The following is a 23,771-nucleotide window of genomic DNA, read 5'->3' as shown; positions in this document are numbered from 1 at the left end:
ACTTCTTAAATGTCTCCAGAAAACCAGGACATTTGATCATTCAGCCTTAGATGCCCTCACCACCCATTGCCTTTGTATTGTTATTCATTTGCTGGACCTAACTTGGTTTACAATGTGAATGGAAATGGGCGCCCTCTAGTGATAATCTGATATAAGAGCGGCTCGCCGATAGTACATGGAATCCAACGTGACTCTAATGAATGGAACTTCGCTGCCTGCCCGCCCACCGGGTGACGTCACCGCCCAGGCAGCCCGCACATAAAAGGAGCCGTGCACCGAGGGAATCATACATCAGATCTGTGCGAGTGGAAGGAGATACCTGGGAGCATCTACCTACTCACCCCTTCTCATCCCTACACAGACCTTCTCAGCCCTACTCATCAGTCACTGCTCTGTGTTGGTTGGAACTATGAAGTCCCCTAAAGTGAAGTCATCCCGGAGAGGTAAGAAGAGCTTCTCAGCTGGTCACCTCTACAGACTTTCCATCTACTGAGCTCTATAGATCGCCCCAGGCTGGACTCCCACCATCAGTACATGGCACTTGTCACCTCTGTCTGGAGACCATTGGGACGGTGACCTCACCTACCATCATAGAGCTTCATCAGGAGGGTGACCTCACCTACCTTTATAGAGCTTCATCAGAAGGGTGACCTCACCTACCTTCATAGAGCTTCATCAGGAGGGTGACCTCACCTACCTTCATAGAGCTTCATTAGGAGGGTGACCTCACCTACCTTCATAGGGCTTCATTAGGAGGGTGACCTCACCTACCTTCATAGAGCTTCATTAGGAAGGTGACCTCACCTACCTTCATAGGGCTTCATTAGGAGGGTGACCTCACCTACCTTCATAAAGCTTCATTAGGAGGGTGACCTCACCTACCTTCATAGGGAGCTTCATTAGGAGGGTGACCTCACCTACCTTCATAGAGCTTCATTAGGAGGGTGACCTCACCTACCTTCATAGAGCTTCATTAGGAGGGTGACCTCACCTACCTTCATAGAGCTTCATTAGGAGGGTGACCTCACCTACCTTCATAGAGCTTCATCAGGAGGGTGACCTCACCTACCTTCATAGAGCTTCATTAGGAGGGTGATCTCACCTACCTTCATAGAGCTTCATTAGGAGTGTAACCTCACCTACCTTTATAGAGCTTCATTAGGAGTGTAACCTCACCTACCTTCATAAAGCTCTTCTTTCATCTTGCTACATACTGGGCTACCTTTGTCATTTATACCATTGCTTTTACTTATAATAAGTATGGTATAAATGTAATAAGTATAGTATCATTTAATACATATAGTAGCATTTACTAAGGATAATATACATTTAATAAGTATAATATTTAATACATATAGTTATCATTTACTAAGGACAATATCATTTAATACATATAATATTATTTGATACATATAGTTATAATTTACTAAGTATAATTTGATACATATTGTATCATTTACTAAGGATAACATTTAATACATAAAGGATTATTTACTAAGGATATTATAAACGTAATAAGTATAATATTATTTAATACATATAGTTATCATTTACCATTTATTTACCATAATACCATTTAATACATGTATTATTTTTTACTATGGATATTATAAATGTAATTAGTATAATATAATTTAATACATATGGTATAATTGAACAAATATAGTATACATGTAATTCTTAAAGTATAATTTAATAAGTATAGTATAACTTAATACATATACGGTAATATGAATTAGTAAGTATAGTATCATTTAATAAGCATAGTAGAATTGTATCTTTATTGTAGTGGAGAAATTCTCACCCAGCGTTACTCCAGAAGTATCCGTGATTTTCCCTGAGCTGTGGCTGATTGACCCCCCCCCCCCCCCCGAATCTGATGGCACTTGAATAGTTTAGGTGGCAATGCTACATGGCAGAATTATTGGTGATCTTTGCTGTAGGGAAGGGTGGCACTGTGACCACATGTGTAAGGAGGGAGGAGCATTGTTCCCACTTATCACCAGTATAAGGAGGGCATTCTTCTCACTGACCACCAAGGCAGGAGGGTGCGTTCTTTCCACAAACCACCAATGTAAGGCTGCATGCACACTAGCCTACCCTGACCGCGGCGGTGGGAAAACGCAACAAAAACAGCAGAAATATTCTCACGGCCGGCTGTCAAAATGTTTCTATCCTTTTACGTTTCAACGCTGCTAAAATCCCATGTGTACATTGACACACAGGCTTTAATAGAGTTGCGTTTAGGAGCTTTGGCAAAAAAAAGCTCAAACTCAAGTTTAGGAGCTGCCAATATACATGTAGCCTAAGGGGTGGGGGTGATGGGTAGGGTGCTGACCACCAATGAAAGAGGAGTGTGGTGCCATCCACCAATGTCAGTTAAGTTACACATTCATCTTTAATTACCGTTCAATCCTTTTCCCCCATACACACATTTGATGTGGAAGGGGAAACACTTCCTCTGTATTACAGTGTTCCAACAGCAGAGAGCTCTCCCTGGCGTCAGAGCACATTGGTCAGGTGTTGCCAGGTATAGCAGGCGGCACCGATCATTTGGGAAAAACCTGACCGGCTGGTTGCACAGAAGTCAGTCTTGCCTGGCCATACATGGATTGACTTCTGTACAACCAGTCTGTTCATGCATGTATTGAAATTTGTCTGGTCCATGCTCAGCTGGACAAATTTCGATTCCATGTATTGCCACCTTAATGGAGGTGGGAGTGTTCTTTCCACTGACCCCCCAATGTAAAGGGAGGGGGGATGTTCTTCCCACTGACCACCAATGTAAGGGGGGGACAAGTAGTAAGAAGAGCCGGCAAAACTGTAAATCTTGAGGTGTCGTTTATTGGTTTATCAGAGTGAGAGCCTGACGCGTTTCGGCAATAGCCTTAGTCGTAGCAATGTAAGGGGGATGTTCTTCCCACTGACCACCAATGTAAGGGGGGGCTGTGTTCTTCCCACTGACCACCAATGTAAGGGGGGGCTGTGTTCTTCCCACTGACCACCAATGTAAGGGGGGGCTGTGTTCTTCCCACTGACCACCAATGTAAGGGGGGGCGGTGTTCTTCCCACTGACCACCAATGTAAGGGGGGGGCGGTGTTCTTCCCACTGACCACCAATGTAAGGGGGGGCTGTGTTCTTCCCACTGACCACCAATGTAAGGGGGGGCTGTGTTCTTCCCACTGACCACCAATGTAAGGGGGGGCGGTGTTCTTCCCACTGACCACCAATGTAAGGGGGGGCGGTGTTCTTCCCACTGACCACCAATGTAAGGGGGGGCGGTGTTCTTCCCACTGACCACCAATGTAAGGGGGGGCAGTGTTCTTCCCACTGACCACCAATGTAAGGGGGGGCAGTGTTCTTCCCACTGACCACCAATGTAAGGGGGGGCAGTGTTCTTCCCACTGACCACCAATGTAAGGGGGGGTGTTCTTCCCACTGACCACCAATGTAAGCGGTGGTGTACTTCCCACTGACCACCAATGTAAGCGGTGGTGTTCTTCCCACTGACCACCAATGTAAGGGGGATGTTCTTCCCACTGACCACCAATGTAAGGGGGGGCTGTGTTCTTCCCACTGACCACCAATGTAAGGGGGGCTGTGTTCTTCCCACTGACCACCAATGTAAGTGGTGGTGTTCTTCCCACTGACCACCAATGTAAGGGGGATGTTCTTCCCACTGACCACCAATGTAAGGAGGATGTTCTTCCCAAGGACCACCAATGTAAGGGGGGGGGGTGTTCTTCCCACCAATGTAAGGGGGATGTTCTTCCCACTGACCACCAATGTAAGGAGGATGTTCTTCCCAAGGACCACCAATGTAAGGGGGGGGCGGGTGTTCTTCCCACCAATGTAAGGGGGAGGGTTCTTTTCAATGACCACCAATGTAAGGGGGAAATGTTCTTCCCACTGACCACCAATGTAAAGGGGGATGTTCTTTCCACTGAGAGCTGGTGTAAAGAGAGCATTCTTCCCACTGACTACCAGTGTAAGATGGAGGGGTGTTTATTCCACAGACCACCAGTGTAGGATGGAGGGGTGTTTATTCCACAGACCACCAGTGTAGGATGGAGGGGGGATGTTCTTCCCACTAACAACTAGTGTAAGGGGGGCATTCTTCCCACTGACCACCAGCATAAGGGGGAGTGTTATTCTTTGCACTAACTACCAATGTTGGGGAGAGGTGCTTCTTTTGCTGCTTGCCAATGTAGGCGGGCATATTCTTCCCACTTACCACCACTGCAAAGTGTGTGTGTACTTCCCTCTGACTACCTCAAAAGTGGGGGACTCCCAGAGTCACTCGAACAAATGTCCTCATTAGAAGATTCCCCCTGTATTCCTGGTCTGGTGACAACTCAGAACACAGGATTTTCTTTCTCTAAATAATGTGATGTGTTCACTAAACACATTGGGGGAGATTTACTAAAACTGGAGCACACAGAACTTGGTACAGCTGTGCATATGAGCCAATCAGCTTTTAACTTCAGCTTGTTCAATTAGGCTTTGAAAATAAAAGCTGAAAGCTGATTGGTTTCTCTGCAGAGCTGCACCAGATTTTGCTGTCTGAATTTCCCTCGCCATGCCTTCCCTTTAATATGCTGAGGTTTGTGTATAGTATGTTATAGTATGAGTCCTCTGTGGTCTGCACAGCCTATCAAACCTGAAATCTGCCTGTGAGCGCGTTTCATCTACTTTCATCGCTCTTCTGTAGACGGAGATGGGAAACTTTGCTCTGATGATAAAACCGGCTTTGAAGACTTGTGACGCCTTTAACCTGTGCACTGCTCTGCAGGCCTCTGTCATGGCAGATGTCGCTATTCAATGTGCTTTGGACGATTGAATCAAAGGCTTCCCATAAAGTAGGGAGTAGTGTTTTGCCAAAGAGGCTTTCTGTGCCCTTTGTTCCCAGCCTCCTGCTAATGCTCTATTATGAGGAGTATCCACAGTGGAAGAGTTCTGCAGTGCTGCCAATACAGCTGCCTACAGACTCGGCCCACCTAGTTCTAGAAATGTGTCAGCCTGATGATTGCTGGAGGGGGCAGCCAGGGGAAAATCTTGAAAACCAATCACTCTCTCAAAATGACATGAGTACATCTTTATGGGATTACCAAGTCCTGTAATAGACAATGACTCATTTTGTGGTTTTAGGCTCACTTAACCTCGTCTATTTTTCTTCGTACAGATTGGTTTGCCATGCCTTGTTTGTGATATCGTCTATAAATGATTTTCCTTTATTCATTTCATACAAGGACATGTTATTTGAGTTAACTTACTTTCTAGAGTCAAAGGCTAGTGTTCTCCAGGTCCAAGATTCTCCCCCTATTGATATTTAATCTGAATATGATATACAGTACGCATCTTGCGTACAGTGCGTATAGGGCGGATCGGCCCTGTAACAGTACTGAGGAAGAAAAAACATGATATCTAGGAAAAAGTAGAGCCATTACCGACAGCATTGAGTCATCTTTGAATGACCACAAGGGCTTTGGATTGCAGCTGTCTCAGCGTTCCGATCTTGACTACATTATAGGCACATCTTTTTATTTGTGAATTACCATGATCATAGGCGTGCGCACAGGGTGTGCCAGGTGTGCCCAGGCACACCCTAATCACCCTGTGCAGAACAGATCCCCCTACTGACCTGGCTCTCCCACCCTCCCCCCACAGCACTGCCAGCTTCCCTCCTCTCCCACCGGTTGTTACTGTGGATGTTTTAGGCTGAGGGGGGAAGGGGCTAGTAAATATGCCATTTACTGGCCCCTTCCCTTTCTAAATGAAAATCGTGAGTGATCAGTAGAGTGTGTTTGAGCTTTGGGGTGCACACCCTAATGCCAAAGGCTGCGCACGCCAATGACCATGATGATAGTAGTACTGTGATAGTAAATCATAGTAGTAGCACCAACCATGAAGTTTTGTTATTCTCGTGCTTGTACCTATGTATTGTAACATAGCTCCCAACTGTCTTTGATTTCAAAGAGACTGTCTCTGATTTTGAAGGGACTGTCTCTGATTTTGAAGGGACTGTCTCTGATTTTGAAGGGACTGTCTCTGATTTCGAAGGGACTTTCTCTGATTTCGACGGGACTTTCTCTGATTTCGACGGGACTTTCTCTGATTTCGACGGGACTTTCTCTGATTTCGACGGGACTTTCTCTGATTTCGAAGGGACTGTCTCTGTTTTCGAAGGGACTGTCTCTGATTTCGAGGGACTGTCTCTCTGATTTCGAGGGACTGTCTCTCTGATTTCGAGGGACTGTCTCTGACTTCGAAGGGACTTTCTCTGATTTCGAGGGGACTGTCTCTGATTTCGAGGGGACTGTCTCTGATTTCGAGGGACTGTCTCTGATTTCGAGGGACTGTCTCTCATTTCGAGGGACTGTCTCTCATTTCGAGGGACTGTCTCTGATTTCGAGGGACTGTCTCTGATTTGAAGCAATGTCCCTCTGTCCCCATTTCCTCCTCATTTGTCCCTCATTTTGGTCTGCTCTATATAGATGTATATAAAATGCACTTTTTATCTATCAAAAAAGTGTTTTCCAGCGCTAAAACCTTTCATCTGATCTCTCAGGCCTCGTACACACGACCGAGTTGTGTGTACATTTTCGTCGAGGAAACTGTCGAGAAACTCGACGAGCCAAAAAGAGAGTTTTCTATTTCCTCGACGGGAATGGAGAAACTTGCCTTGTCGAGTTCCTCGACAGCCTGACAAGGAACTTGACGAGGAAAACGATGTGTTTCGCCCGTCGAGTTCCTCGGTCGTGTGTACGAGGCTTAAATCGCTGCATTTTTAAACTCCAAAAGCCAATACAAAGGAGTAGTAATGGTAAAAAAGCACTTGTAGGTTCAACCAATCTTGTTTTCTTGTACAATTCTCCTTTAAGGGGGGCGTGGCATGGGGGCGTGTCCTATGCTTTATACATTTGATAATAGGTGTGCCTCATTCCCATTTCAAAAAGTTGGGAGGTATGATTGTAATGTTTGTATAGTTGCTATGAATGGTAATGAGATGAGATCACTCTGGCTTTTTGAAATAACTGTGCTAATTGGCATCCACGCTAAAAACTATTCACGTAACCTAAAACCAACAAAGCGTTAGATATAAAGAAACTTCCAACGCGTTTATGTGGGTTACTATTTGGCGCTGGAGACCATAAAAGGTGCAGCAATCTCTAATGTCCTAAAACACAGAACATGAACCTTTTCTCTTCTTATTCCTTACAGCTGCCTTTATTGAATATGATGACGATTTGAATGAAGTGCTGTGTGAATTTGATGCCGTGTTGGAAGATTTCTCCTCGCCGTTTAACAAGAGACGTTTCTGTTACGATGAACACCTGAAGACCATGAAGAGGAGGAGCAGTGCCAGTATCAGTGACAGCGGAATCAGCGACTCAGAAAGTAAGAAACGATTAAAGCGGATCTTCACTACATCTGAGCACCGCAAACCAAAAACTCTATTTAATTCATTTTTAATATTCAAAGCAAACTCCCCCCCATCCATCCATGTCTCCATGCTTTATTTTGTTGAGAGATCACTTTGAAAAACAACCCCCCCAGCATTTCTGGCCGTGGCCATTTTGAGTAAGGGCAAATGATTCCTGTAGAATTTACTTCCTGGAATCCATCTGCCCTTTGCTCAAGTATGCATGCAGGAGAATGTGCTTAGCTGGGAAAACCCCTCCTCCCCTCCTGAAGACGCCTGGGATGTATGATATCATTTGCCTAGGAAAGAAACCAGGAAGTAACTGAAGAAATGTAAAAAAAAGTAAATGTGATGTACTCGCATACCTATTTGCTAATTCCAGCAACATAAGGATTACAAATATTTATTTGGGAGAGTGAAGTTCCACTTTAAGGTGACATTATAGGAACACCATGAAATCTGAAACTGGATTTGGTTCCTGCGTGTCTCATTTAAACCTCTCCTAAAATTGTCCCCTTGAATACCTTCTGTTTGAATCTATTTGAATCCATTATAAACCATCTAAAGCTCACGAATGGATGGGGTTAAATACTGTTAGATGTGAAAAAACAAAACAGAATCCTCTGTCCATGCTATACAGTATGGATGGACAAATCATGCTGTGCCCACTGTATTCTGACAACCTCCTCAGGTGGCTTTCAGAATATTCAATCAGAGACTGATCTGAGTGGCTACAGCCACCATTGAGCCAAACTTTTCCATCTGGCTCTTTCTGTATTTCAATTGACTGATTTGGCCTGGAGGGAACCAACAGAGCCACCCTTGTAGCGCATTTCGTTTTGGTTCATCGGCAACCAGGTAAAATCAGAATAGCTACTGAGAGCCTCTGCCAGGCGCTCCAGCTCCCTCCACTTTAGCGCTCCAGTGAGTGTGGGGGGGTTGTTCCGCAGAAAGCCGGTGACTGACACCTCTCTGCTCACAAAGCTCTGAGAACCGAGCAATCAGTGGTGTTTGATCGCTTGGTTCTTAGTCTCAGAGCCGGCGGGTGGACAGATGCCACATCGTACCAATGCTGCATCCACCTAGGTAATTATGATTTAAAAAAAAAATCCTGAACTTCTCTTTTAGGTCACTGTATTATAAAAAGTTCTGATCTCATTGACTGCGTATCTTGTTTTGGGTCCGTGACTCAGAAAATGCCACTCTGTCAGCTAGCCAGGTAGCACTTCCAAAACAAGTCAGCAGTGGCTGCCTACATATTTGAAATGATAGGTTTCTTCAATTTGTTTATATAGTTCAATGTAATTGAGCTTCTAATAGCGGTTTATGTGTAGGCAGTGGCGGTTTGTGCCCAAAATTTTTGGGGGGGGCGCAAACGAAAAAAAAAATTGCAGCCTCACTGTGCCCATCAAATGCAGCCACTGTGCCATCAATTGTCACCACTGTGCCATGCCATCAAACGCAGCCACTGTGCCATCAATTGTCACCACTGTTCCATGCCATCAAACGCAGTCACTGTGCCATCAATTCGCACCACTGTGCCATGCCATCAAATGCAGTCACTGTGCCATGCCATCAAACGCAGCCACTGTGCCATCAATTGTCACCACTGTTCCATGCCATCAAACGCAGCCACTGTGCCATCAATTTGCACCACTGTGCCATGCCATCAAATGCAGTCACTATGCCATGCCATCAAACGCAGCCACTGTGCCATCAATTGTCACCACTGTTCCATGCCACTGTGCCCATTGATGTCACTGTGCCCTTTAATTGTCGCCACTGTGCCCATTCATGCCGCTGTGCCTATTGTCCCCACTGTGCCCATTGATGTCACTGTGCCCTTCGTCGCCGCTGTGCCCTGTAAAATGCCCCTTCCCCCCCCCCCCCCCGACCGGCACTTACCTTTACTGGAGTCAGCCACCCACATCCCTCGATGTCTTCTCCCGCCCTCGATGACGCTTCAGCCAATCAGGTTACCGGTAGCCAGAACCGGTCAAGCTGATTGGCTGAAACGCCCGTCAGTCTTATCCAAGGAACGCACCCCTGTACGTTCCCTGGATAAGCTTCCGGATGCTGAGGGGCGCTGGCTCTGATAGTCACTTCCGTACAGCCAACCAGCTGCCGTTATTCAGGTGGCCGGCGCTCAAGGTCCGGCCATCTGAATAGACCAGCGGCAGCGGCGACAATAACATTGATTCATGCAATGCATGAATCGATGTTATTAGACTCAGTGGCGGTGTGAGAGCCAGAGGGGGCGGCGCTCCAGCGCCCTCTACTGTATGGACAAACTGCCACTGTGTAGGTTGAATGCTGATGACTGGAGGATATCCAGTGCTGAAGGGACATACTGTCTCCGATCCAGAGAGTTGGGACACTCGGTAACATTGACAGTTCTCAAAATTGTTGGCTGGCTGCCTAAGAAGTAGGAGGAAACCCTGTACATATGTCTTCTAAGTCAAGCTGAACGCTTTTCATTTGCCTGCAGACAGCCTGCTCAACATAATTCATAGCAGGTCCTCTACCCCCTGGATTAAAATGCATTCCTGACATTGTAGTTCATTAGTGCCGTCTCTGATGTGTGACTACCCCTAGCTCAAAAAAAACAAATCCTGCCAGTTCTTGTTTGACCATTATGTCATACCTGTGCAGCAGCATCACCATTCCTACACTGTGTGATCTCATCTATTAATCAGGAAGACATCCTGTATTCTCTTTGATCACGAATACAATGTTCTTTGTCTTCTCTCATGTTCTAGTGTCATTAGTACCTGCAGGGCGATCGGTAAAGATTTCCCTGGTCTTTGCCACTTCCACTGTCTGGGGCATGAGTTATGAGTTATTGGATTGTGAACCGTTGGGTTTGAAGTATCTCCAGGGACAAAAATGAGCATGATGAGTCAGGAATGAATAAAGACGGGTTGTTCCCCCGAGGCTCTTCTATATCAATGCACTTTGCAGGTGTTCGTAAACACTTTTTTTTTAAGGTTGTGTATCCTTGTGACTTTACTAGTTGTGTTTCATTACACAAAGGGTTTTTTTTTTTTTTTTACATATTACTTTTATCTGTAATGCATAGTCTGTAAAAACAGGAAGACTGTGGCTTTTTGTGTTACTAGAGTGTTTAGTTCTGGTTGCTAAGAGAACACCATGTTTCTCTTGATTTGTGTATTATAACGTCAGCTTCATCTATTGTTCTTTAGAATCTTGAAACGCTGGACATCAATTTGTTTGTTGTAAAACTGCTTATTTTAATGAACTATTATTCATAGGTCATTTCTTTCATCTGTTATGATATACTGCAATATCCAATCGGTAAAGGGCAGTGTACCTTTTCTGTTGGCATCTTCTGTTTGTAAGTGCGAAGTATGTAACTCTGAAAGTAGTGCCTTTGTCAAAACTGTTTTTAGAAGCTTTGGATCAGTGAAGCCGCGTACACACGATTGGTCAAAACCGATGAAAACGGTCCAAACCGATCGTGTGTGGGCCCCATCGGTCAGTTATCCTTCGGTCCAAAAAAAGAGAACTTGCTTTAAATTTGAACCGATGGACGCCTAACCGGTCAAAACCGATCGTTAGTATGCAAAAGCATCGGTCAAAAAGCCGCGCATGCTCAGAATCAAGTCGACGCATGCTTGGAAGCATTGAACTTCGTTTTTTTCAGCACGTCGTGTGTTTTACGTTACCGCGTTTTGACACGATTGTTTTTTTAACCAATGGTGTGTAGGCACATCAGACCATCAGTCAGATTCATCGGTTAACCGATGAAACGGTCCTTCAGTCCGTTTTCATCAGTTTTGTGTGTATGCGGCCTCAGTCTACCCAAAACAGATACTGGGCCGGATTCAGGTAGAATTGCCCATTATTTACGGAGGCGCAGGGCAACGTTTTTGCCCTGCGCCCCCGCAAATTTGCTCCGCTGCCCTTGATTCATGGAGCAGAAGCTCCGTGAATTGCGCGGGCGCGCCGGCAAAATGCCCGGCGCTAGAGCACGCAATTTAAATGATCCCGTAGGGGGCGGGAATCATTTAAATTAGGCGCGTTCCCACGCCGATCGTAGCGCGCATGCTCCATCGGGGAAACTTTCCCGACGTGCATTGCGGCAAATGACGTCGCAAGGACGTCATTTGCTTCAAAGTGAACGTGAATGGCGTCCAACGCCATTCACGATTCACTTACGCAAAGTGCGTAAAATTCTAATTTCGCGACACGGGAACGACGGGTATACGTAACATGGGCTGCCCCTGCTAAAACCGCCGTACGTAAACTACGTAAATTGCGTACGCAGGGCTCGCGCAACGTTGTGAATTGGTGTTAGTATGCAATTTGCATACTATACACTGAGCACAACGTGAACGCCACCTAGCGGCCACCGCAAGAATGCAGCCTAAGATATGCGGGCATAAGAGCCTTATGCCGCGCAGATCTTAGGCTGCAGTCGGCGTAACAAGGTTCCTGAATCAGGAGCACTCGTTACGCCGGGGCAAGTAAGCAATTGCGCTGTGTAACCTATGGTTACACAGGCGCAATTGCTTCTTGAATCTACCCCACTGTATTTATTGGCTTGTAACACTCACTTTTTTACCCTGAAAATAGAGGGCAAACTGTGCCTGTGTATTATACGCAGGGGGCTATGGAAAGTTTTTTTCCCTGAAACTTCCCTCTTAAAGTTAGGGTGCGTGTTATACGCCGATAAATACGGTAATTGTTTTTGGTAGATGCTGGAAACCACCTGACTTTCTTGCATGTCTCATACTTAATGGGGATCATTTACTAAAGGACAACGGCATATGACTGCATATGCTATTTACTTTGCAAGCATCTGTTGTTTTTTTTTTCCCCTTGCACATGATTGGGTATTCTTTGCAAAGTGAAATTTGCACCACATTCACTTGGGAAAATTCCCTTAAAGTGCAACTGCCCTTGCAAGCGGGCAGCCTTTTTCCCTTTAGTAAATGAACCCCTCTAGGTCTGTACAGCCTCTGTGGCCAATAAGATGGGAGATGGATTTGATCTTTACTAGTCTCTTATTATGGAAAGTTAAATGGGTGGGGTTGGAACACTCTAAGGTAGGTGGAAACACCCAAAACTCCCAGGTGGATAGGGTTAATGTTTTTTTTACTAAAACTATCAGATTGTCAGTCAGTGCTCCTGTTAAGCCAACTAAGACATATTACAGGGGTCTCCAAACTTTCTAAGCAAAGGGACAGTTTGCCCAGCAGGCTTGGGGGCGGGGGTAGACTGTGGCCAATGGGAGTGAAAAATGGCCCTGAATCAGTGCACCCATTATTGGTATTAATAAGAGGAAAAGTGCAACATATTGGTGTCAGTTGGGGGAATGGTGCCCTGTCTTTGGTGTCAGTTGGGGGAATGTTGCCCCATCATTGGTGTCAGTTGGGGGAATGTTGCCTCATCATTGGTGTCAGTTGGGGGAATGTTGCCCCATCATTGGTGTCAGTTGACGAAATTGTGCCCCATGGGCCAGATATAAGCAAGCAAAGGGCTGAATCCAGCCTGCGGGCAGCATTTTTGAGACCACTGCTTATTAGATGCCAAGTACCTTGTCAGCCTGCCAGGCTCCACCAACAATAAATATTGCTTTTGAGTGGACTGACACTTTGGTATATCTGGTCATGTTTCTAAGCAGTTTTGTGATGTAACAAGCGTTTAACCCAGGGGTGTCCAAACTTTTTTCAAAGAGGGCCACATTTGATGAAGAGAACATGCCCGGGGGCCGACCATTTTGCCTGACATTCTCTGAACCATTAAACCATAGGGACTTCCTATTACAGATGCCGCCGAGTAAACAGGAGATTCTCTTTATGTAATATGATGGTGCACGTCCTGTCCCCTCCGAGGCAGCGCCGATAAATACGGTATATATATTTTGTGGCCCACAGGGCACGAGTGAGGCTGCAATGGCTATATATATATATATATATATATATATATATATATATCTATCCAAATCCCCAGGGGGGCCAAATTGAATCACCAGGGGGGCCGCAATTGGCCCCCAGGCCGGACTTTGGACATGCCTGGTGTAACCTAAGGGAAGAATTGTGTCTCATTCTTGTATGGTCGTATCTATTCGCACCTAGTTAGTAAGAGCCAGTTTGCTTTGCTTGTTTCCTGCAGCTTAATGATTGCTACCACTGCGGGTAAACCACAGACTGAGGTCAGTGGAAGTAGTTCTCACCAATGAGAGGAAACATGCTGCAGTTTTACTGCACTAATGTACTATATCATCGGGTCCATATTTATCATCCAGTTTTGCTCATATTTAACACTAAACCACAGAAATGTCAAAATAATTTTATTACAAAAAGGGAATTCACAGATTACATGAACATATGTGTTAACAGGGCCTAAGGGCATCTTCTGTCAACAAGAAGCCACAGCGTCCACATTTATATAGTACATATAGTACATATGGAAAGCAGATACTGCTAACCAATCATATCTGAACAGTGTATTCTATGTGACACTGAGATCAGTGAAGTTGGTTGTTGTTGCCGTTTTTTGTTTGTGTGTTTCTTGTGTATTTCTTCCATGGCTATGTTACTATAGAAATCGATGATGATCGCAGAATCTGTTTGTACTTCTCTTTTTGTTGTAGTTTCTATGGTTCCTGTATTCCATTTTTACTAATTGTATTTATCTGATTCTACTACCCAGTAATGTAAATAAAGGGTGTCCTTTGACTTTGTTGGCATAGGTGATAATGCAATAATCCATTGGTCATCAACCCTGTCCTCATGGCCCACTAACAGGCCAGGTTTTATGTATTACCTTGGAGATGCAGACTAGAATACTGCAATCATGGAGCAGCAAATGATATTTCCTGTGATGTATTTCAGTTATCTTGCAAACCTGGCCTGTTAGTGGGCCCTGAGGACAGGGTGGATGACCACTGCAATAATCCTAATCCTAATGGATGAATTCTATAGTATGTAGGCCATTGGATTTCCCAGCCAGTGCCCCAATACACAAAGTACTGCTGGATAGCAGGTTACATTCATTGAAAATATTGGGTGTCCTGTGTGAAAGCTGGAGGGAGTTACCCATAGGGACTCACAAATTATATTTTATTTTCTACCCTGCACTAGAAAATGGCTGGGATATGACTGGTTTCTAGTAGGGGTGCAACGGATCGTGCCCGATCCGCGATCCGAACGGTTCGACCTGTTCGGATCGGCACAGAATGCGATCCGCGGAACGCACCGCCGCCGCGGCCTTAGGAAAGACCGCGGCTTCGGCCTAGCTCCGGAGCGGTCGGCCATCTTGGTACACTCGGCGGCGGTGCGCGCTGACGTCATCACCCCTCCCTCTGCTCGTGGATTTTTTCTATTTTGCAAGAGCGCGCTGCGCCACTGACTCTGCATGCAACCTGAGTACAGTGAGACGGACCGAGTACATCAGTACAGTGAGTTGGCTAATGGCTTAATAGCCATTAGCCAACTCACTGTACTGATGTACTCGGTCTAGTAAAACAGTAACACTGTAATTACCATTTTTGCCACTGTAATTATAGTCATAGCCAACATTGCCCCCACACTAGTAAACAGTAACACTGTGTGTATAGCCATTTTTCCCACTGTAATCAGTGGGAAAAATGTCTATACACACAGTGTTACTGTTTACTAGTGTGGGGGCAATGTTGGCTATGACTAAAGGCTCATACACACGGTCAGACATCCAACAAAATTTCCCTTGGATTTTTGTCCTAATTGATTTGTCCTGCCACACCCATAGCATACACACAGTCAGACTTTTCTGCAAACTTTTCTAAAAGTTTCCTAACATCACGTGTTTTTTTTTTGCTCTTTTCTGCTCTTTACCGCCACCCTTTGGTTAACTTCTGCTATTGTTTGTTGCTTTTAACATTGGTTCTGAGCATTCGTATTTGCACTTTGTCCAAAAGTTGGTTGGATTGCTGTACACACGGTCACACAAAGCACCATCGGACTTTTGTTGCCGAAAAGTTGGTCCGTTCGCAGACCCAACTTTTTGTCGGATGAAACCAGAAAAAGTTGGTCCGATGGAGCGTACACACGGTCGGACAAATTTGAAAAGTTGCAGATTTTGAAGTTGGTTGGCCAAAAGTGTGACCGTGTGTACAGGGCTTTATATTACAGTGGCAAAAATGGCAATTACAGTGTTACTGTTTTACTAGTGTGGGGGCAATTTTGGCTATGGCTATTAATAATAGCCATAGCCAACATTTCCCCCACACTAGTAAAACAGTAACACTGTAATTGCCATTTATCCCACTGTAATGGTCCCAAAAATGTCTGATGTGTCCGCCATAATGTCGCGGTCACAAAAAAAATCGCTGATCGCCGCCATTAGTAGTAAAAAAAAAAAATATTAATAAAAATGTAAAAGACAAAACTTTTGTTTGTCTTGTGTTTTTTTTTTTTTTTTACTGATCCGAAAATGATCCGATCCGTGACTCCTGATCCGAGGATCGATCCGATCCGTGAGTTTTTTGATCCGTTGCACCCCTAGTTTCTGCCAGCAGAAGCTTCTTCTTTTGTTTTTCCTTGTTGCCATTGCATTTAATCTTTTGAAATTGTGCTCAGTTACATAAATCCACCATAAAACTCCATTTATAAAACAGTAAACTAAAATCATGAAGCCCCTTGAATGCTTTGATGGAATTCTGTAACTGCTTAAACTTTCCATTTTCCGTTCTAATACTGTTCTTCCATAACAAGCTCACTTTTGTACAGTCACAGGAAATATTTTACAGTTGTAATTATATTTATTTTAATGTTTGGGTACATCTTTGTAACTATAACCTTGCCTCTGTGGGTTCCTTATATTTAGCTGTTCCTGCTTGGTTTTGCCAGGCCAGTTTCTAACTATGCATATAACCACACAAAATGTGCAATGGAGCTCTAATTCCGTGATGCAGATGGAAGCTTTAGCATACATACGTTTCTCTACTTACGGCAAATAGACTGTTCAGCTTGCAGGGGAAGTTGCACTTTGCAAGAGAATTTTCCCCAGAGCCTAGTAAATAAGGTTAAATGTCTGTTTTGCAAAAAAAATATCCAGGCCCGGATTCAGGTAACACTTACGCTGACGTATCTTTAGATACGCTGCGTAAGTGCACAGATGCGCCGTCGTATCTATGCGCCTGATTCTTAATGCAAGATACGCCTGAAATGTGGCATCATCCGACCGACGTAAGTTTCCTACGTCGTCGGAGCCTGGGCACATATTTACGCTGGCCGCAAGGGGCGCTTCCATTGATTTACGCGGCGAATATGCAAATGACCGAGATACGCCGATTCACGAACGTACTTGCGCCCGTCGCAGTAATATACGCTGTTTACGTAAGGCGTACGTCCGGCGTAAAGTTATTCCACCTATAGGAGGCGCATCCCATGCAAAGGTATGGACGACGGAACAGCCGTCGTATTTTACGTCGTTTACGTAGTAGTACGTGAATGGGGCTGGGCGTAGGTTACGTTCACGTCGTAGGTATTGAGCCGTCGTATCTTAGGGAGTATGTTCGACGTGATTCTGAGAATGCGCGCGTATGCGCCGTTTGTTCGGCCCTTCATTTGCATGGAGTCACGCTTCATTTAAATGCATCACGCCCACACTCCACCTACTTTGAATTAGGCGGGCTTACGCCGACGGATTTAAGTTACGCCGGCGCAACGTTGGGAGCAAGTATTTTGAGAATACGTTGGCGTAGCATATATATTCCATACGCTACGCCGGCATAACTATGCGCCCAGGTATGTGAATCTGGGCCATAGTCGCTTGCCTTACTAGGCTGTGTGGAAAATGCCGTTGTAATGTGCAATTTCCCTCACAAGTGAATAGTCTATTTGCCTTTTGTAAATCAACTGCGTTGTATAATTGAGTGTTAGTTTAGATGTGATATGGTCCACATTTATGGATGTCATAATTGGTCAATTATACCCGACAACAGCCTGATGCTTCTGCAATACAGAAGTAGCCTAAACATAAGTTTAGAGAATGTGATCTTACAAACGTTAGCTTGACATTTTCCATTAACAATAACGTTAAAAAAAAATTGACTATGAAAATTGAGGGTAGGGCCTTGGCTCGGATCTGATTTAAGCTAATACTGATTAGAGTAGCAATATCTTTTATTTTGACCTACAGAGAGATAGACACTCAATTGCAATAGATGCAGACACGCTGGAGAAACAAGGGCAGAGACTGGAAAGTCAATACACATGTACAAACACTACAGTGCTGCCATCCTCCATTAACCTTTATACTCTTCTAGCTGAAAAACATTTTAAGGTTCTACAGGAGTTGTGTGTTCTGCCTGTAGAAGCAGCTCAATGTTATCCTATGTGTCCATGTACATTAGGATGATTACAGGCATATTTGAGCCATTTTTTTTCCGTTCAGAGGCAGGAAAAAAAACCTTCTGGTTCACATTTTTGCTTGGAGCTTACTGGCAGAAAAATGTAAAATTCTCCTAAACTCGTATAAACTTTGTGCAGACAATGCTCTATATGAGCGTTTTTTTACTGGCAAGAGAAGAGACATTTTTTTTATTTTTTTAAGAGCAGTGTGCATGGAGCCTAATTCTGCTTTTCATTTATTTGGACGGCTGAACACTTTTTTTTTATTTTTTTTTGGAGGGTTATACACCCATTTATTTATTACTATGTACTCTATATATACACTCTATATGCCAAATTATAGCTTATTTCATAAAAAAAGTGTTAAAACAGGAAATTGATGCATAGAAAAGAAACTGATGCGATAGACAATTACTTGAAGTAGAACTTCACCCTAAAAGGGAAGTTTCTTATTTATGTCCCCCCGCCTCTACCACTTTTTTTTTATTTTAGATTTTTTTTTCATGGGTACCTAGTTTTGTCAAGTACCTGCTTCCACTTCCGCTTTCCCCCATCCCTCCTGGGACACGTCCCAGGTCCCAGGAGGCTGCCGGACCATTCACACAACACAAAGCTGGCACTGAAGTCACAAGGCGTACCAGCCAGCTTCCCACAATAAACATTGCACTGGCACCGGTGACCCAAAGACCTTCAAGGAACCGGCTTGGGTGATGAGAGTGCTGGAACCCTGGACAGATACATTTCCTCTTATTAATCACTTAAGGACCGCCCCACGTACATTTACTGTGGCAGGGTGGCCCTAAGCAGAAAATCGCGTACCTGTACGTGATTCTGTTGCACAGTTCTGGGGCACGTGCCGCCGGAGCCAATCGGCAGGTCCCACAGCCACCGGCCACCTTCCCACCTTCGATCACTCGCTGGAGAGACAGGATAGTCTGCCTATGTAAACAAGGCAGATCGTCTTTCTGTCAGACAGGAAGAGAGACATCTGTGATTCCTGCTAATCAGAAACACAGATGTCTCTATTCCTCGAGGTTCCCCACACAGTAAACACTCATAGGGAACACAGTTAACCCTTTGATTGTCCCTGATGTTATCCCTTCCCTGCCAGTGTCATTAATACAGTGTCAGTGCATTTTTGTCACTACGGCACTCTGAAGGGGAAGTTCTATTCGCCTTTGGGTTGCTTTTAGCTGATTCCTTGTTAGTAAAAGACGATTCGCGCTTTTTTTTTGTCTGTTACAGCGTGATGAATGTGCTTACTCCATTATGAATGGTAGTTTTACCAGAACGAGCGCTCCCGTCTCATAACTCGCTTCTGGGCATGCGCGGGTTTAAAACGTTGTTTTAGGCCACACACGATCATTTTTTACAACACAAAAAACGACCTTTTTAAAAAATGACGTTAAAAAATGCAGCATGATTTACTGTAAAAAAAAAAATGCAGCATAAAACGATGTGAAGCCCACACACGATGATTTTTTTTAATAACGTCGTTTTTTTTCATGCCGAAAAACGACCGTGTGTACGCGGCATCAGGAGCAGGGTCCTCTGATTCCTCCTGTATTGTATTGTAATTGTACTGTCTTCCCTGAAGTTGTAAAGCGCTGCGCAAACTGTTGGCGCTAGATAAATCCTGTATAATAATTTGCATTCTCAACCCCTTATATATAGACTTACAGTAGCCTTCTCTTTTTGTTTTTCAGGTGCAGATTCACTTTGTAGAAACAGTTTTAGTTTCAGCGATGAAAAACTAAACTCCCCGACTTTGTCTTCTCCATCACTGTCCTCTCCAGCAGAAACACCACGAAAAGGTACAGTATGGCCTCACTTGGCATTAGAGATTAAAATATTCAAGCTATAATGTAAATTGGTTGAGCAAAAGCTTGACTAAAACTAAAATAACTTTAGGTGGTGTGGCTTTACCCAGGGGCGAACTAACCATTCGGGCTCTCGGGCACTGCCCGAGGGCCCCATGCCACTAGGGGGCCCCATCAGGGTTGCCAGCCTCAGTAAAACCAGGGACATTATGTCAAAATCTGTGTTTTTTTTTAAAAGATCCCAAAATTATAGATGCCAGTACCTTTTCAGTGTGTGTATGTGTATACTGTGTGTGTATATTGTGTGTCTGTGTGTGTATACTGTGTATGTATACTGTATGTGTGTGTGTGTGTGTATACTATGTGGCCCCATAATCTCCTATTGCCGGGGGGCCCCATAATCTCCTATTGCCGGGGGGCCCCATAATCTCCTATTGCCGGGGGGCCCCATAATCTCCTATTGCCGGGGGGCCCCATAATCTCCTATTGCCGGGGGGCCCCATAATCTCCTATTGCCGGGAGGCCCCATAATCCATTGCCGGGGGGCCCCATAATCTCCTATTGCCCGGGGGGCCCCATAATCTCCTATTGCCCGGGGGACCTATAATCTATTGCCTGGGGGCCCCATGAGTTGTCAGTCCGCCCCTGACTTTACCTGAAATAAACAGACCTCAGATAAGTCTGTTTTTATTCCATGATGTTGGGAAGTAAATGGTGCTGGGAAGCCGGAGAATCGAATGAAAGTTCAGCCATCCTAATCCCCGGGGACCCGGTGTGCTTCCACTCATACAACAGTTTGCTCTCCATCCAAGGAAATATCACATGATTGCATTGAAAATCTTTGTATTTTGTGATCTCTTGCATTATGTTGGCTTTTTTCATGCCTTGCTTAAATCTTGTACTAATGGCAACAATTTTTTAAGTGGTGATAGTGTAACTATTTAGTATTCATTATTATTCAATTTTTTTTTTTTTTGGCACAGCTAAACTTGGAGATACAAAAGAGTTGGAAGATTTTATTGCTGACCTTGACCGAACACTAGAAAGTGAGTATATTTGTAAATGACTGTTTTCTGTTACTTTGGTTCATGCATTAAGAGTCGGGTCACACAGGGGCGACACCTCAGGCGACTCAGCCGCCTGACAAGTCGCACTCCGCGACTGTTCAATGGAACCGTTCTAATAGGAGCGACTCAAGTCGCTCCGACTTAGAAAAAGGTTCTTGTACGACTTTGGGGGCGACTTGCATGGACTTCAATACAGAAGCCATTTTGAAAGTCGCCTCTGAAGTCGTCTTGAGTTTGCCTTGCCAAGTCGCCCCCAAAGCCGTTGCCGCCCCTGTGTGAACCGGGTCTTACTGTACTTGTTTGTATAATATTCAGTATTGTGTGCTTGGGGGGAGGGGTGGGGGGTTCAATAACTGGTAAGTGATCTGCTTTGTAGCCACACAAATGGGTATGCATCCCAGGAGAGCTGATAGGCTAAGTGTGACCCAGTACTGCTAGGCTGCATTAAGTTATCAATTAAAGAAAATTTGTCAATAGGAAACCACATGTATGAGAATAAACTTATGGAAACATGCATTCTGGGACTTGTATTGCCTAATAACTCAGAGACTTTACCTATGCACTTGGATATGAAAAATTAGGACAGAATGAACCTGATTTACAAAAGTAACACATGACGTCTTTGAGTTTTCAATTGTCCTATCATATGCAGTATAAGGTCCTTTTTTTTTTAAATCTAAATACCCATTCTAATGACTTAATTTAAGTGGTCACAGGTTCAGTTCATTTATGGTGCTGCAGCTGAATAACCAGGGTGCACTGTTTGGGTAAAGAATGTCTGCTTCCTCCTGCAGTTCTTACTTTGTTTCCTGCCGTTTGCAGCCTAGATGTCTACATCAGGTTAAATGTAACCCTCTACGCCACATATGTCAAACACAAGGCCCACAAACCAAATGTGGCCCTCCAGGCCTTGTCATGTGGTCTTCACATCTAGTTTTGCAGCTGGAACTCCATTCTGTCACCTCCGGCTCTCGCTCTCCACTGCTGTCACTTGTAAACACAGAAGCCCACACAGGGAGGCACTAGAGCTGGGCCAGTTTGGTGAAAGATGCGAGGAAGCTTTATGGGGAGGTTGGAGTTACAAACAGTGCACCCCTAAACCCTGCACTTCCTACACAGCACGCCCCTGAACGCTGCACTCTGTACATAATGCACTCTGTACATAATGCACTCCTGGACCCTGTACATAGCATACTCCTGAACGCTGCACTCTGTACATAATGCACCCCTGGACCCTGTACATAGCATACTCCTGAACGCTGCACTCTGTACATAATGCACCCCTGGACCCTGTACGTAGCGCACTCCTGAACGCTGCACTCTGTACATAATGCACTCCTGGACCCTGTACGTAGCGCACTCCTGAACGCTGCCCTCTGTACATAATGCACCCCTGGACCCTGTACGTAGCGCACTCCTGAAACTGGCCCTTTGAGGGCACCATACTGCTGATGCGGTCCGTGATGAAATGGAGTTTGACACCCCTGCTCTAAGCTATACTAGGGTGTATTTTCTGATTACTGAGCCATTTTAAATAATTGCTGTATGCCCAAAATACATTATAATATATTCTTGCATTGCAGAAGGGTTATCTAATGAGAATTTAGCTGAACCTACTCAGCAGAGTGATGGGCAGCAATAACAGGGGTATACTTCCCAACTCAAAACTAAAGAATGTTTGACATAAGTTGCGCTTTAAGCAGTCTTTACTGTTCTGGATAAGGTATAGGCAGAACTGAATTTTGGGCCCCACTTAATGAGTTACACCTTTCTTGGCTCTCTCCTGAGCAAAGAACATGCAGGATTTAGCGGCTTTGTATGCACCTCCACCATACACACTATCTGTTTTCCTGCAGGTTTTTGTCTTCAGGTTTACCAAAACCATCTAATATGAGGTAAAACCTCAAGAGTTTCAATTTGTATACAATCAGGCAGGCCCTTGCACTAACTACATGGTTTTGGTAAACCCGAAGAGAAAAACCTGCAGGAAAACTGATACACACGACCGAGTTTCTCGGCAGAATTCAGCCAGAAACTCGATCGGAGCCGTATTCTGCCGAGAAACCCGGTCCTCTGTACACTTTCGGCCGAGGAAACAGACGAGGATCTCGTTGGGCCAAATAGAGAACATGTTCTCTATTTCCTCGTTAGTCAATGAGGAAACTTGGCTCGCCGAGATCCTCGGCGGCTTCACAAGGAACTCGACGAGCAAAACGATGTGTTTTGCCCGTCGAGTTTCTCGGACGTGTGTACGGGACCTTAGTGTGTATGGGGCTTGAAGGAAACCTTTTGTGTGGAAATATGTAAGCTGTAATTGCTGAAAATTTGAAAATGCGTGTTCTGTGGCGGACATCCTTAATTCATTTCTTAATAAGTCACTGATCTAGAACAAGCATGCAGGCAGCGAGAGGTTGAAGCATGAATACTTTGCACTTTTTTTTATTTTTTATTCTCAAATGCCACTTACTTACTAGAAGAACCTTTTGAGTTCCCCATATATTGCTATTTAGTGTACCATATTGGGTTATGACTTGTACTTGGCTGACCAATGTATTTCTTGTCCCTTGTAGGCATGTAAATCACTGTATACAGTGCAAGAACACAGAAGGCTGTAAATCGTCATGAAGTAGAGTTACATAATGCAGGCGTTTCCACAAGATCACACCTACATACTGCTCTGTTTGATCTTTGCCTCCACCTGCTGCATGTATTAGAAAGAGATATCTATATATATTTGTTTAATACTTTTAAAGATACAGTTGACTGTATTTTTTTACATGATGCTTAATTGTAATTTAAAATGCTTTTATGGAAATTTGTAATGTTATAGTTGAAACAAATGTAATTAAGTTTTTTTTTCCAATATAATATATTTTTGTATACAAAATAAAATGTGTCCAGTTTTTAATTTTTTATTATTGCTTCACATGTTTGCACATTGGTTCCAGAAACCGTCAATAGACTTCGGGGCAGATCCACATACATCTGCGCTGGGCGCAGCGTATCTAGGATATACGCTACGCCGATGTAACTTACTTTTAGTTGGTTTGAATCCTCAACGAATCCGCACCATAAGTTACGGCGGCGTAGCGTATCTCT

General features: G+C 44.4%; 1 protein-coding gene across 1 annotated transcript; it reads left to right on the top strand.

The window, feature by feature from the left end:
• The first annotated feature begins 281 nt into the window (after window positions 1-281).
• RGCC (regulator of cell cycle) lies at window positions 282-23,580 on the top strand. The gene is made up of 5 exons (XM_040341314.1): window positions 282-443; window positions 7,223-7,399; window positions 19,492-19,599; window positions 20,589-20,651; window positions 23,243-23,580. Exons 1-5 carry the CDS (start codon window positions 410-412, stop codon window positions 23,248-23,250), a joined length of 390 nt encoding a protein of 129 aa, XP_040197248.1. The 5' UTR covers window positions 282-409; the 3' UTR covers window positions 23,251-23,580.
• Window positions 23,581-23,771: the final 191 nt, after the last annotated feature.

This window comes from Rana temporaria, chromosome 2 (assembly GCF_905171775.1).
Source record: "Rana temporaria chromosome 2, aRanTem1.1, whole genome shotgun sequence".
Taxonomy (NCBI): domain Eukaryota; kingdom Metazoa; phylum Chordata; class Amphibia; order Anura; family Ranidae; genus Rana; species Rana temporaria.
Note: the sequence above shows the minus strand (reverse complement) of the source record. Positions and strands in the feature narration are given on the sequence as shown.

Bases quoted from the DNA above. Each gene is read 5' to 3' on its own strand.
- RGCC (XM_040341314.1), top strand. From the start codon at position 410: ATGAAGTCCCCTAAAGTGAAGTCATCCCGGAGAG. The intron at 7,400-19,491 runs GTAAGAAACGAT...TTTGTTTTTCAG, and splicing joins CGGAATCAGCGACTCAGAAA to GTGCAGATTCACTTTGTAGA. The intron at 19,600-20,588 runs GTACAGTATGGC...TTTTTGGCACAG, and splicing joins AGCAGAAACACCACGAAAAG to CTAAACTTGGAGATACAAAA.